This window comes from Wyeomyia smithii, chromosome 3 (assembly GCF_029784165.1).
Source record: "Wyeomyia smithii strain HCP4-BCI-WySm-NY-G18 chromosome 3, ASM2978416v1, whole genome shotgun sequence".
NCBI classification, from domain to species: Eukaryota; Metazoa; Arthropoda; class Insecta; order Diptera; family Culicidae; genus Wyeomyia; species Wyeomyia smithii.
Genome location: NC_073696.1, coordinates 32,760,765 through 32,774,542, shown reverse-complemented (window position 1 = coordinate 32,774,542; position 13,778 = coordinate 32,760,765). Strand labels below are relative to the sequence as shown.

Genomic DNA, 13,778 nt, shown 5'->3' with positions numbered 1-13,778 from the left:
TGGTTGGCAAACTATAACTTTCCAGTCTTGCACTTTAGAAAAATAATGTATTCAGCAAAGTTATAGATAATGTCGCCACAAAAAACTTTGCTGAAGACACATTTTTTCTAACTCCTTTTGTTTTAAAGATATAACGTTTTATATTAGACTGGTTTTTAAAATTATTTAATTCAAAATATCCAAAAACCTGTAGAATATAGAAAACAAAAATGTTCAGCATATATTTGTATATTGTCCTAACATACAACTATGTAGAAGACACAAAAAGATAGCTCCTACAAAGACCGAGTTATTGCCGAAAAGTGTAAAATAAATATCATTTTTGTATGTCCCCAGATCACAGTTAAGAAAAAACTGGCAAACCAAAGGTGCATAGGATGAATTACTATCATATGAATGGATTTTTTTTTTTATTCTCGCTTATTTTCGTCGGTCTAGTTCCGCCACTGTTGTGGCCAATCACCAACGCCCAGGGAGGCGACTCCACACCCAGGACCCTAACTCACGACCCGTTTATTAACGGACCGGCGCCAACGGCTTTACTTCCTCATGCGATGGAAGGCGTGATCCCAGAGATTTTTCGCCTCAGAAAATCTCCCGATGTCGGCTAGGATTGAATCTAGACCAGTTGGGTTGGTTGTGAGTGGATCACGCCACCTCACAATCATCGACACCTATGTCGGCGGTGGGATTCGAACCCAGGCGTCGAGCGTGGTTGGCGGAGACGTTTCCAATCACACTAGGCCCCCGCTCATATGAATGGATGAATTACTATCAAAGAACATATTTTCGTATTTTTTCCAATAACTCGGTCGGTGTAGAAGCAAAAAAAGAGAGTTTTCTAGATATTAAAAAATTTAATTCTAAGGACTAGTCTATTATAAAACATTATTTGCAACTTTTTTAAAACACTATTTTTCGAAAGAGCAAAACTGAAAATTAAGATTTTGCAGCGCTACCATCGGTATTTTTATTATTACACAAATATATGCTAAGCCATCTAAAAGCTACAGTTTTTTTTTAATATTCAAAAAAATCGAAGTTTTTGGACTAGTCTTTTATGAAACAGTATATCTCTAAAACAAGAGAAGTAAGAAGAAAAGTGCCTTTGAAAAAGTTTTTTGGTAAAATATTATCAACCACTTTTCTGAAGACTCCATTTCCCTAAAGTGTAAGACGGAAAAGTTAGGTTCCAAACTAAAACTTGCTGTCATCCTTTGAGACTTTCTATATATATATTCAATAAGGTAGAGAACCTATTCTAAGCAACTTATTAGGCTTCCTGTTTATTAAGACGAAATACTCGAAATATGTAAGGTAAAGTAATAAAACATTAGTATATCAATTTGTTTACTAGCTTTCTCTTTGCCAGCACTTGTTTTCAGATTGTAAAACTGATTTAGCAAACTTTAACAGTAATCAATAAAAGTTCCCAATTAAGGGAACCTATTTCAATAACTCCGAACCTGTTTAAAGCAGCTTACCTTTGTTTTGCAGGGGATTTTTTAGCACTCAAATTGCACCTGAATGGCCAAACTTTTGGTTGACTTTTTTCAATCAATATTTTTCCAAAGATTTCTTTGTGTTGAACGGTATTTTTTATATTCGTATACGATTGTACCACATTTTACCTAGAGACTGTGTTATAAAGAGATACGCAAAGAGAAAAGCAGTAAACAAGGCAATCCACGAGACAGTTGCGATCAGCTGATTTCTGTCTGTACCACCCCTACGTAATGCAATTTTGCAGTGTAACACTTCGTTAAGTACCTTCCCTCTCCTGAGCGTGTATTTACGAATGTACCTAAGCGTAAATTATTTTAATTTGTGGAAATTTGATACAATATTTGACAATAAATATTCAGACTTTTTTATCGAATGAAATCAAAAATATCAATGTCATTATCAGTGATTTGCTTCGTCAGTTTGCTTGGAGAAAATTGTTTCAGTTATCATAACATTTATTTTTTATTTTTATGCAAATGTATTTTTTATTTTTATGCAAACGTATGAGCAGTCTTAAAATGTTCAAAAAATTTATGAAAAATGACTAGTGTTTTTTGATTAATTATTTGGTAATTTTCTTTAGAATACAAAGTTTTTTTTGGAGATCAAAATGCGGGAATTCACTGAAAATTTTGCGCAAATTAAATAGGTAGTTGATCATATTGCGCTGAAACAGATTCCGCACTTCATATTATTGGCAGTAAATGTACGCTTTTCATTTATATCCATGCTTGTGTAAAAGAGTTTACCCTTTCGTTTCAGGCTTACTGCTCTACTATAACCCTCTTACTATTCTACCAATATTGCCAAATTACAATTCCCAGGAGTGAGACTACACCTAACGTTCCCCTCTGGCCATTATGTCAAGATGAAGGAACCTTATCGAAACCTCGTTCCTCGTGCCCATACCGCCAATTACAATTCCCTGGAGAGGATTAATATTACTCAGAACAGTTATATTATAAGAAAGACTTATTTTGTCAAGAGGGAGGAGTCTTAACGAAACCTCGTTGCTCCTACCAACACCTCGTCACAATCACAATTACCCGAGGAGGACTTAATGCTTCACCTCTGGTCAGTTTTATCCCCAAAGTCGCAATAGAAAATGAAGAAACTGTGGTGTTTACCGAAGAACTCTATTCGATAGAAAAGAGTTTCCCATTTTTTCAGTTATTCCATTAGTAACCTAACAAAATATATGAAAGTTAAAAACGACTCTCTAACGTAAGATTTATCGAATTTTCACAAAGAAGGTCTACGGTTAATCGAAATCAACATATCAAAAAACTATCTATCTTTCTTCCTAAATTGAACGTCTTTGGGAACAGTATTCCATGTAATTTTTTGTTGTGGGCTCGTTGATGGTTTTTCTTTGGGATTTACACTTGTTTGTACTTTTTCTGCTTGGTTTATTATTTCCTGGTTATTCAATTGTTTGTTTACTTGACATCTTACCAATTTTATTTCTATTTTTGACATTCTTACAACTCTGACGCATACATTTTAATTTATGAACGTTCAATTAAAAACATGAGAGTACAAAAGCACACATTATGCGCAATATTTTATAAGTGGTAATAAGTGTCACGCCGATACACGCCGCCGCCGCTGCCGCTGATAAAAGCTAACGGCGTCACGCCGGCGCGCCGATCGCCGCCGAGGTAAAATGTTTGCTACGCCGCCGCCGCCGGCGATATGGTCGGCGCACAGGTCTAAATACAACAATATAAAATCACTTTTGATATTATTGCCGACATTAAAAGATTTCGGTTTTGGTCGTGTTTTGATTTTGCAGCTTGAAAAACAGCAACATAACAAACGTACAAGCAAAAAAAAAAAACGTCACCCGTGGATTGCCTTATATGGCAACCCTTTATTAATATTCTCTTCCAAATAATTCTGGCAACCACATTTAATTTCGCATGACTTTTTGTACGCACTAGAAAGTGTAATGAAATTCTGAAACTTTGAAAGGATATATAACTGAGTTTCAAAGCTTGTTTATACATTTTTTTAATTTTCAATGCATCACTTATAATAGCATAACGAACACATTTTCCGTTCAAACCATTATTGCACGTGATTTACAACAATTTTACTGATTACAATACACATTCTGTACGAAAAGTAACGCTCCTGAGTTTGTTTACTTTGCACACTTGGAGCCTCGATTTGACGGTTCACTTGAAGTTTTCGACCTCACTCTTTGCGTATCTGTTTATTTATTTATTTATTTCGTCAATCATAGTAGACTACATCTTAGAAACTATTGCTAACATCACAAATATAGTTATGTAATTCTAGTGTTCAATATTTTTCTAAGAGCATTTCGTGACATCGTTAAATCAATAACTTCACAATATTTATTGTAAAGACTCATCATACTATTAACTGGCCCGGCCATGGCATATTCTGTTCTATAAGAATTTAATACGAAAATTTTTCGCGTTCTTAATGAGCGTGTAGGAGCATAAAAGTTGAGTTTTCCAAGCAGATTTTCCGAACTTATGCGTTGTGAAACTAAATCGTTGACAAGAGTTACCGAAGCAATTTCTCTTCTTTTTTCAAGCGTTTCTATATTAATAAGCATGCAACGCGATTCATAACAAGGGAGAGGAAATGAATTCCAACCTAGTTTTCTTAGTGCATATAACAAAAACTGTTTTTGTACGGATTCGATTCTATTGGAATGGACGTCTTGATAAGGCGACCAAACAACACTACAGTATTCTAAGATAGATCTAACATATGTAACAAAGAGAGTTTTTATAGTGTACGGGTCTACGAAATGATAACTGAACCTTTTTATAAAACTTAGCATACTGTTGGCTCTATTGATGATCGTATTGTAGTGATCAATGAATGTTAACTTAGAATCCATAATTACTCCTAAATCTCTAATTTGATAACACCTTTCTACAACTTGATGTGCAAGAGTGCAACTGGCATGTTCAGGATTTCTTTTCCTTGTGTAGGATATAATATTACATTTTTTAACGTTGAGATCAAGAAGACTTTTTTTACACCAAATGTAGAAAATGTCAACCTCTTGTTGGAATTGTTGGATGTCTGATTTGTGTTTTATTTCCATGTACAGTTTCATGTCATCGGCATATATCAATACTTTGAGACGATTCAACACAAGGGTAACGTCATTAACAAATAAAATGAAGAGCAAAGGGCCTAAATGGGAGCCTTGTGGAACTCCAGATGTCACTTTTACTGGTACAGAAAGGTGTCCCTTAAACCTAACCGTTTGTGTCCTGTTCGTCAAATAAGATTCAATCCATTTAAGTAGGCCTGACTCAAATCCCAGTTTTTTTAATTTGAACATAAGCATGGAAATATCTACTCTGTCAAAAGCTTTACTAAAATCCGTGTATAGAGTTTCCACGAAGTTGCCTCTGTCCATAGACGCAAGAGAGAAATCAACAAATTCAAGTAAGTTGGTAGCCGTAGACCTCCCTTTGTAAAAACCATGTTGGTTACACGTTATGCGATTCTTTACCTGATTAAATATTTTTTGGTTTACGATAGCTTCAAAAAGTTTAGGAATACATGATATTATTGCAATGCCACGATAATTTTTGATGTCAGATCTCGTACCTGACTTGAAAATCGGTATAAGAAAAGATTTTTTCCAGACTGATGGAAACTGTCCGGACGTAAGGGATAAGTTGAAAAGCCAAAACAAGGGTTTTACGAAGGCAGGAGCAAGATTTTTCATGAGTGAGGGTGGAATTCCATCTGGACCTGGACCTTTTGAAGCGTCCAGTTCTTTTAGTGTTGCGAGGATTTCTTGAACAGTTATTTGCTTAATAGATACGTTATTTATTTGTCCATGCAAGTGCGAGAAATATTCAAAGTCCCTGACTTCGTCGCTATTTTTATAAACGGTTTGAAAAAAACTCGCAAACTTGTTGCAGATTTGCTTTGAGTCAGTACTGGCAAAGTCTTCATATTGCATGCGAGATGGGAAGTTATTAGACTTCATTTTATCGTTTGCAAATTTAAAAAACTGTTTTGGGTCTGATTTAATGTTATTTTCCACCCTTGTGTTGTGGTTCTCATACGCAATAGATATTTTAGTATTCAGTTCATCACAAATGTTCAAATATTTGTCCAAAATTCTTTGGTCTTTAAGTTTTTTGTGAGTTTTATGAGCTTTTTGTTTCCTATTCTTTAAATTTTTGATTTCTCTGGTGAACCAAATGGGATCTTTTGAGCTAACCGTTTTCTTTTTTGATTTTGGTACAGTTGAGTCTAAAACACTACACAGTGATGATAAAAAATTATCAACCGCTTTGTTCATATCTATTTCATTTTTTAGAAGTGATTGCCAGTCGATGTCAGTTAATTTACGATTGATTAGTTCAAAGTTTGCTTTAGTGAAGTCATATTTATATTCAGGATGATGATCAGAGGGTCGTGATCTCTCGGTATCAATCATTAGCGAGTACTCAATTGCAGTATGAAATTTTTCATTTTTCCATAGGGGATATTCTGCTTTGTCAACACTAAAATCTTCCGTGCAATTGGTGAATAAAAAGTCTAAAAAACAGTTTTGCTCATTCCGGATTGAGTTTACCTGATTTAATCCAAGTTGACTAAAACCGTCAAAAATAAATTGCAGAGTTTCGTTTTCTCCTACTACAGGAAGTAAAAGCGATTCATTATCATCGTTTACAATAAAATCAGCATCATTTTGATTGAAATCTCCATATATATGAATTTTTGAGTTAGTATTGGACTCATCATTCACTAATTCTACCGTCCTTAAAAATTTTTCATATGATTGCTTTTTGGCAAAGTGGGGTGGAAAGTAAACAGATACGAAAATATGGATTTCACCCTTCAACAGAACTTTAACCCAGACATCTTCAAATTCGGCATGTTTCTGGGTTATGATTTGCTCAGAATCATGCTGAACCCCAACAGCTACAAGCACTCCTCCACCTGATTTCTTATCAGATAGTGATAAATCACGATCGCTCCTGAACACATTAAAGGAACTGTTGAAAACTTCTTCACTTTTAATATCTTCGTTCCAGTTCGTTTCCGTTGCTAAGATGATTGAGTATGAACATCCACTTATTCTGTTATTAATGTGATTAATTTTGAGTGCACTGCGCATCCTGTTGAAATTCTGAGCATAAATCAATACTTCATTAACTACTGGCGTTGTTTTTTCTTTCTCTGAGCGTCACTGATTTTGAGAACACGAATGCTTACAATAACATCCATCACACGGGAAACTTGCTGATCTAAAATTATTGTTATTGTTATAGTTGTGGCTGCCAGCCAAATGGTAAGGACACGATACAGCTGAAGAGGTCGCGGGAGTCGTTAAGTTGAGCGGGCTCGTTGAAACGGTAGGCATGAAAGATGATTGTGACTCATTATTCGCTGGGTACGGATTAAGTATTTCGCCTCGTTGAAAAGAGATATGCTGGAGATTAGGTGGGGGTCGAGAAAATTTATCCTTCGCTGCAGCAAGAAGCACACGGTCTGGTGGTAGTTGGTTGTAGTAGCTGTTGTTAAGATTCCTGTTAAGATTGAGGTAACGATTCGGGATTTGATTGTTGTTATTATTGATGCTGTTATTGTTGTTGTTGGAGTTGTTAATGTTGCGGTTGTTGTAGATGTTATTATTGCGATTGAAGTTATTATTGTTGCGGTTCTGGTGGTTGTTGTTGCTGCGGTGGTTGTAGATGTTATTGTTGCGATTGTAATTGTCATTGTTGTTCAGGTGGTTGTTATTGTTGCGGTTGTTGTAATTGTTACCATTGCGGTTGTTGTTGTTAGTATTGTTGTTGTAAGCCTGCTGTCGTCGATTCCTCCTTCTTCTGGCTGCATCTGCATTCTTCAACTGTACCAAACGACGCCTTTTACGTTCATCATAATCTGTCCAATCCGCTTTCCAAACTTTTTTGGACCCTAGAAACCGCCAACCTGAATTATTGGCGTTATCCAAATTAAGTTCTGTTGCCAAATTTGGAAGTGAAACAGGTGAAGCTATTGGGGGAGCGGCAACACTCGCTGACTTAGATCTTAGTTCTTCGATGCAGGATGACAGAGTTTTAAGTTCATCTACAATGTTTATCTCTAACGGACTGGTTTGTATTGAACAGCTGGTTGCTGTTTCTACAAACAGCTGTCCTAACTGAGAAAGTTCGTTATTTATGCTGGTCAGCGATTCCGTTAATTCGTTCCGAAGTTCGTTCCGAAGTTCGTTCTTGAATTCCGAAAAAGCAATGTTAACGAGCTGCGTCAGGTGATTTTTAAGTGTAGGCATAACACCAGCCACACTGTTGGCTTTGATGTTTGACGTTAGCGCTTGGTTTATTTGTATAAGTGACTTTATAACACCGTCTGTAATTTTACCCACCCACAGCACAGCAACATAACCGAATTACTGTTGAACTATAGATGTACATATATTTATCATATTTACTGTACCGTTTAAGCTAGCTAAATAGTAATTTAGCTTTGGTCCCGTACCGGCTATCTGTAACTTAGCTATGATTCCGTATGAGCTTCGCAGCGGTTTGGCGGATTCTACGAATGACAGCTTGACGTGAAAATTTTTTACACTTCGATTTGCTCGCTGATTTCCAGCAAACATTCATTTTCCCTTTTTATTTAATCAGTAGTATGTTTGACACGGCACGATACATTGTGATTTACTGTTTTGTGTTCAGCAAACAGTTTTGTTGTATGTTCGTGCTCGAATCGATTACTGGTTTTCAGTAAATTTATCAATCCAATACATAGGTTACAGTAAAGGCCCAAACACAATGGCTACGTTTGCGTTGCGTTGACGTTCTTTTTAATGAAAATGTATGGGCTAACTGTCAAATTGCCGCAACATATTCATTGTGTTAAGGCCTTAAAAATAAAATTGCTGAATGGAATTCAGTAAATTTTGTAACTGAATTACAGCAACATTAAGGAAATGATGATGATGATCACATTCAGAAATTACTGCCGAATCTCGGTACTGCGGAGTTCTCAGTAACGATTTTGCTAGAAAAGTAATTACCAAGACGCTAAGTTTCAAAAAATTAAATAACAGCTCTTTCGTGAAACTTGGTTTAAATAATCGAATTTCGGTATTTTCGGTTGCTGACTCAGGATTTTTTTATTTTTTTTTTGCAGAATTCATGGTAAATTGAGGTTAAACCGGTTATATTACCCAGCACGATAAGTTGGATGAATTAAAACACATAAATATTCACCTTTGAACACATCACAAGAAAATTAAATCAGAAATAAATTTCCACTGTAAGCAGAAACATTAGACCGCACGAATAAACTTGTTTAATTTGCTCCTGTGTCACCGACAAATTTCACTCATTTTTAAACTTTCCTTTCGCCAGACTCTACATCTGCCATGTTTAAAAGATTAAATTTTCGTTACGTAAATTTTTAACACCCCTATCATAGAAATGTCAAAATTTAGCAAATCAAAACATTTATCATTACAGTTGTAATTTATTCCATTCATAACTTGTCTGTTTAGATTTTGCATTATTCTATTATCCGATAGACTTTCACGGCATTACCGAATAAAATTTATCATCATGAGTTTGATAAACTACGATGCTTGGTAGGTATTACCTGTTTTTTGTAAGTCAAACAATGTTCTACGTTTTTTTTTCTGTTCCACAGCCCTTTCGAGAAACAAGATATCAGATGTAAAATCTGCGAGTGTACTGAAGGGGCCATGGAGTCTATTTTCTGTGAATCCAACAATGAACGACTACTTGACAAGATCGCCAGATGTACGGGTGTCGAGGTAAGCATTTCAGTTATTGTATTTTATCAATCTACTGCTAAACTGATGATGTTTACTCCGTGCCAGTTAAAACCTGCCTACGGTATGATTTCACCTGTCTGTGAGTTTTGCCGCTGCCGTATCGATCAGTTTGACGATACATTCAAACCACAACAGAAGGAATATGTGGTTGAAAAGGTTCGAACCTGTTCGGAAGCGCCCGATGATGATCCTTTTAATTGTTTGGAGATAGACGTGAGACCTGACATTTCTGAATATGTCGATCTTCCGTTTGAAATTAAAGACGAGGATTCCTGCGAACTTGGGAACGTACGGGAAGTTGGTGTTGAAGAAGTTTTGAAAAAAGCAAGAGAAAATTCAAATTTTTTGAATCATTCTCCTCAACCGGAGGCGAAACATGACGACACGGGGCGACAATTGAACGGAAAAGATTATTCTTCAGGAGATGAGTACGATGATAAACTAGATGACCACAGTGCCTCAGACGTAGAAAATTTGATAGTAGAGCTATCGGAAAGTGTAGAAAAAGAAATCTCTACTACTCCAGATTCGGAGTTAGTTCCACCGAAAAGACCGACTGAATGTAAAATTTGTGGAAAGCGCGTTACCTACATGAGAGATCACATGCGGTTACATAGCGACCAGAAAAAATTCAAATGTCCACACTGTGATCGATCTTTCACTCAAAGCAACAATTTAATTTATCACGTTAGAAAACATACTGGAGAAAAACCGTTTCCATGCGATAAATGTGAAAAGAGTTTCATTTGCAAGTCGCATTTACTGTCACATCAGGTAAGTTGTAGTTTTATTTCTAATTCCGAACGAGGTTGGATAACAACTATCGGCTTTCCAGCGGTCCCATGTGAACGATCAACCCTTTGTGTGCGAATTTTGCTCTAAGCGTTTTAATCAGGCGTGCAATTTAACGAAACACCTTCGCGTTCATAGTGGTGAAAAGCCTTACAAATGTAAATTCTGCAACAAAGCCTTCATGAATCTGTCGAATATGAAAACACATGAAATGCGACACAGAGGCGAACGAAACTTTACGTGCGACGTCTGCTCTAAAAGCTTCTACGATAGTCACCATTTAGAGCGACATATAGCAACTCATTCAACAGAAAAGCAATTTAAGTGCGCCCTATGTCCCAAAGCATACAGAACAGCCAACGCCCTCAAGACTCATGCTAATAATTGCGTACGATTACAAATTTCACTCAAATGCGATATTTGCCAAGAAACGTTTCCAACACAAAAGCAGTTGACGCGTCACCATAAGATTCATGCAGATGCTGAACTTCAAGGATCATTACAGTGTCCGGTTTGTTCGCGGGCTTTCAAAAAACCAAAAGTTCTAGAAAAACATATACAGCGGGTGCACTCGGAAACTGCCACGCAACAAATCGACCCGGTCACAGATTCCCCTCAATTAGAAGCTGATCCTCGAAAGTTTCATCGTTGCGAGGTGTGTTCGAAGGAATACATTACAGCTGAAACACTGCAAGTTCATCTTCGATTGCACATGCCAACCGAAAAGCAGTACAAATGTGAACGGTGTCCACGTTCCTACAGCAAAAAGGATAATCTTGCCAATCACATACGAACTCATACTGGTGAAAAACCGTTCGCTTGTGAATATTGTGCTTCACTGTTCGACCGGCGATCCGATCTTAGGAACCACCAAATTATGCACCACAAGCATGCGTCGGGTGGAGCGTCGAAAAAGGCACGAAAACTTTCGACGAACCCTGTAGCACCGAGAAATACTCCTCAATTAATTGAACTACCACCGGAAGTGCTGCCGGATTCTGACGATGTGGTGATTAAGTTTGAAATTAAAAATGTTTGAAACCTGAGAGAAGTTACTTAATTTAGTGTTTGCAACAAAGCCTTTTAGAAAGTAGAACCGGATTCAAGACTTAAGCAACAAAGAGAGCTCATGGCTTCAAAAATTTTTTATTCTCAAAAAGAATGATTATGATGCGATGACCTTTTACCACAGACAAATAGACGTACCACTCCATACAAAACTCTAAGAAAATTGTTTTTAACATGTGCGACACCTACTGGACATATCCCGTGAAAGATAAACTTTCAGGCTTTCTGCTGTTTTTGGCAGTACGGCGCGCAACGGCTGTCAACTGCGTTCACAGGGAAAAAGTACATCAGCGCCACCTCAGCTACGGCGGGAATATTTCGCATAGCTGAAACTCATTCGATTTTACCGTTATTTTGATCCACGAAAATAGATTTCGTGGTACGTCTGTTTGTCTGTTCTATTACTACCAGATGGTGCGACGGGTGATAACATCTTAGCAGCGGCAGTCATTCCGTTTCTAGGATGGCGAAGCCCTAGAAAATCGGGAAATGTCAGGGAAATAATTTTCCGATCAGCGAATATCAGAGAAAACGAAAAAACAATTTAGGAAATTTTTTTAACCAACACGCGATTTTTATTTAAACCGCTTTCTATCGCTGAACAGGGACTTTTAGCATAAAATGCTAATGCGGGACATCTATTACCACTGATTTCATATCCGATCGAGTACTATTTTCACTGGGATTAAAAAGTTGCATTCATTTGCGTTACACCATGTGACGGACGGTCACATCTTAGAAGCTTTTTCCGATTTACGGATGTGATTTTGGAAGAAACAAAAAACTGTCCTTCTCAGGGCAACCAAATAAATGGTGGAAGATTAAACATTTTTGTTTACTGATTTTGTGCTAGAATTGCAGCTCTGACTGTTAAAATTTTATACTGGTGCTTTATACACAATCTTCTGACATTTGCATTCATCATGACTAAATGCATCGATTCGTAATGATGGGTAAAACTTGGGTCCATTACTTGACGAGGAATACAGCCCCCGTTGACAGGATGATTTTTGGCAAGGTCATCGTGACATCGATTTACTGGGATGCGCATATGATAATTATCGATGATTAGCTTCAAAACGGCGAGTTTATGCGAACCTGATCGAGCCGATGCGTTAGTACTATCATCCAAAATCAATCAATTTAAGTTCGAACTGCTTCCTCACGCAAGAGGATCGTGAACATGGAGAGCTGAAGCAGCTTACCGTGCCATTGAAACGCGGAAGTTTTAAGATAAGTTAAACCAGTCTCGCAGAGGCTATGTGCCGCAAGCCGTTATGTACAACGTAGCGTACGGAATTTTTCTCACGGACACCTGAATCGCGATACAGTAGACAGAAGCAGGAACTGACCTACCAGCACCAGATGCAGATGACCGAATACCAGCCCCCGATGTTCATGAAGTTCTTTGTGAGATCGGGATGCTGAAGAATAACAAGGCCGCAGGCAAAGATGGATTTGGGAGGAGGAAAAGCTGCCAGACGAGACGCGATCGCTTATCAATGGCGCCTTCAAAATACTCTCACAGATCCTCTTCCGTCTTCTATCATCTTTAACCAGGAGGCTTGGGGGCCAGTACCAAGCGAGCTTCATGGGCACCCGTGGCACCACGGACCAGATCCCAATCCAACAGATCTTACAGAAATGTCACGAGTACAATGTGCCCACACATCACATCTTTATCGACTTCATGGCTCGACCAGATCGAAGGAGACTTGCGGGTGATGAGACGCCTGGAGAACTGGCTAAATACAACCCAAAACAGAGCAACATGGCGACAACTTCTTGATACAGCACGAGCCTTCACGGTTCTCGTCTGATTGATAAGGTAAGCTTCCTCATGCACCGCGTTCACGAGATTTGACACTCTCGGATTATTCTCTTTTCTTGACCTTGCAAAAGAGTTGGTAGAAGACTTACCAACAATAAAAAGCTAAAGTCTGCCGTTGCTTTGATAAGCTGCCCTGCGAGGGGTTTTTATCTTCTTTGCCATAGATAATTAAGCCAGTACGAGTCAGTAAAAAGATGTCAAGTGCTAACGATTGCACTGAGAAGGTGCTTTGATTTTAATGTTGATCGATACGTACTAATATATGGTCTACCTTCTTGATGTCTGCGTTAGAGAAGCGAGTAAATCGTACAGGTTATTTGGCATTAACCAAATACACTAAAGAAAAACATCATATCGTTCTCATCGTCGTTCTTCAATTTTTAAGATTTATCAGCTGGAAAGTCATCCAGTGTAAGTAGTATTGTAATCAGTTTTTGAGCAGCCTGCAATTTTGTGCCCCTGCAGTTTTGTTTGAATAGGTCGCTTTAAGTCAGCTCAATTATATGTGAGCTTAAAAATCGTGTAATATATCCAAAGTTCTTAAATTGTACTGCATTTTCCAATACGTACGAAAAGTCTTGCGAAATTAGATAAACTGGATGCCAGAACTGCTTTAAATAGAATATTTCTTTCTGCGTGTTTGTGTCTACAATGTTATTATTATTATTCAAAGAATTTCAAACAATCCTCTCAAATTTGAGATTTGGTTCAGGTCGGCTCTCTATTTATCTGTACTCGTAATTATCATTTCAGCTGTTAAAA

General features: G+C 37.5%; 2 protein-coding genes across 3 annotated transcripts in view; one reads left to right on the top strand and one right to left on the bottom strand.

Annotated features, from left to right (window-relative positions):
* Positions 1-13,778, bottom strand: part of LOC129732317 (uncharacterized) — a 79,264-nt gene that overhangs the window by 27,895 nt on the left and 37,591 nt on the right. The gene's annotated exons all lie outside the window — the stretch shown is intronic.
* LOC129732315 (zinc finger protein 431-like) lies at positions 8,969-11,242 on the top strand. The gene is made up of 4 exons (XM_055693118.1): positions 8,969-9,115; positions 9,178-9,304; positions 9,371-10,099; positions 10,161-11,242. Exons 1-4 carry the CDS (start codon positions 9,090-9,092, stop codon positions 11,154-11,156), a joined length of 1,878 nt encoding a protein of 625 aa, XP_055549093.1. The 5' UTR covers positions 8,969-9,089; the 3' UTR covers positions 11,157-11,242.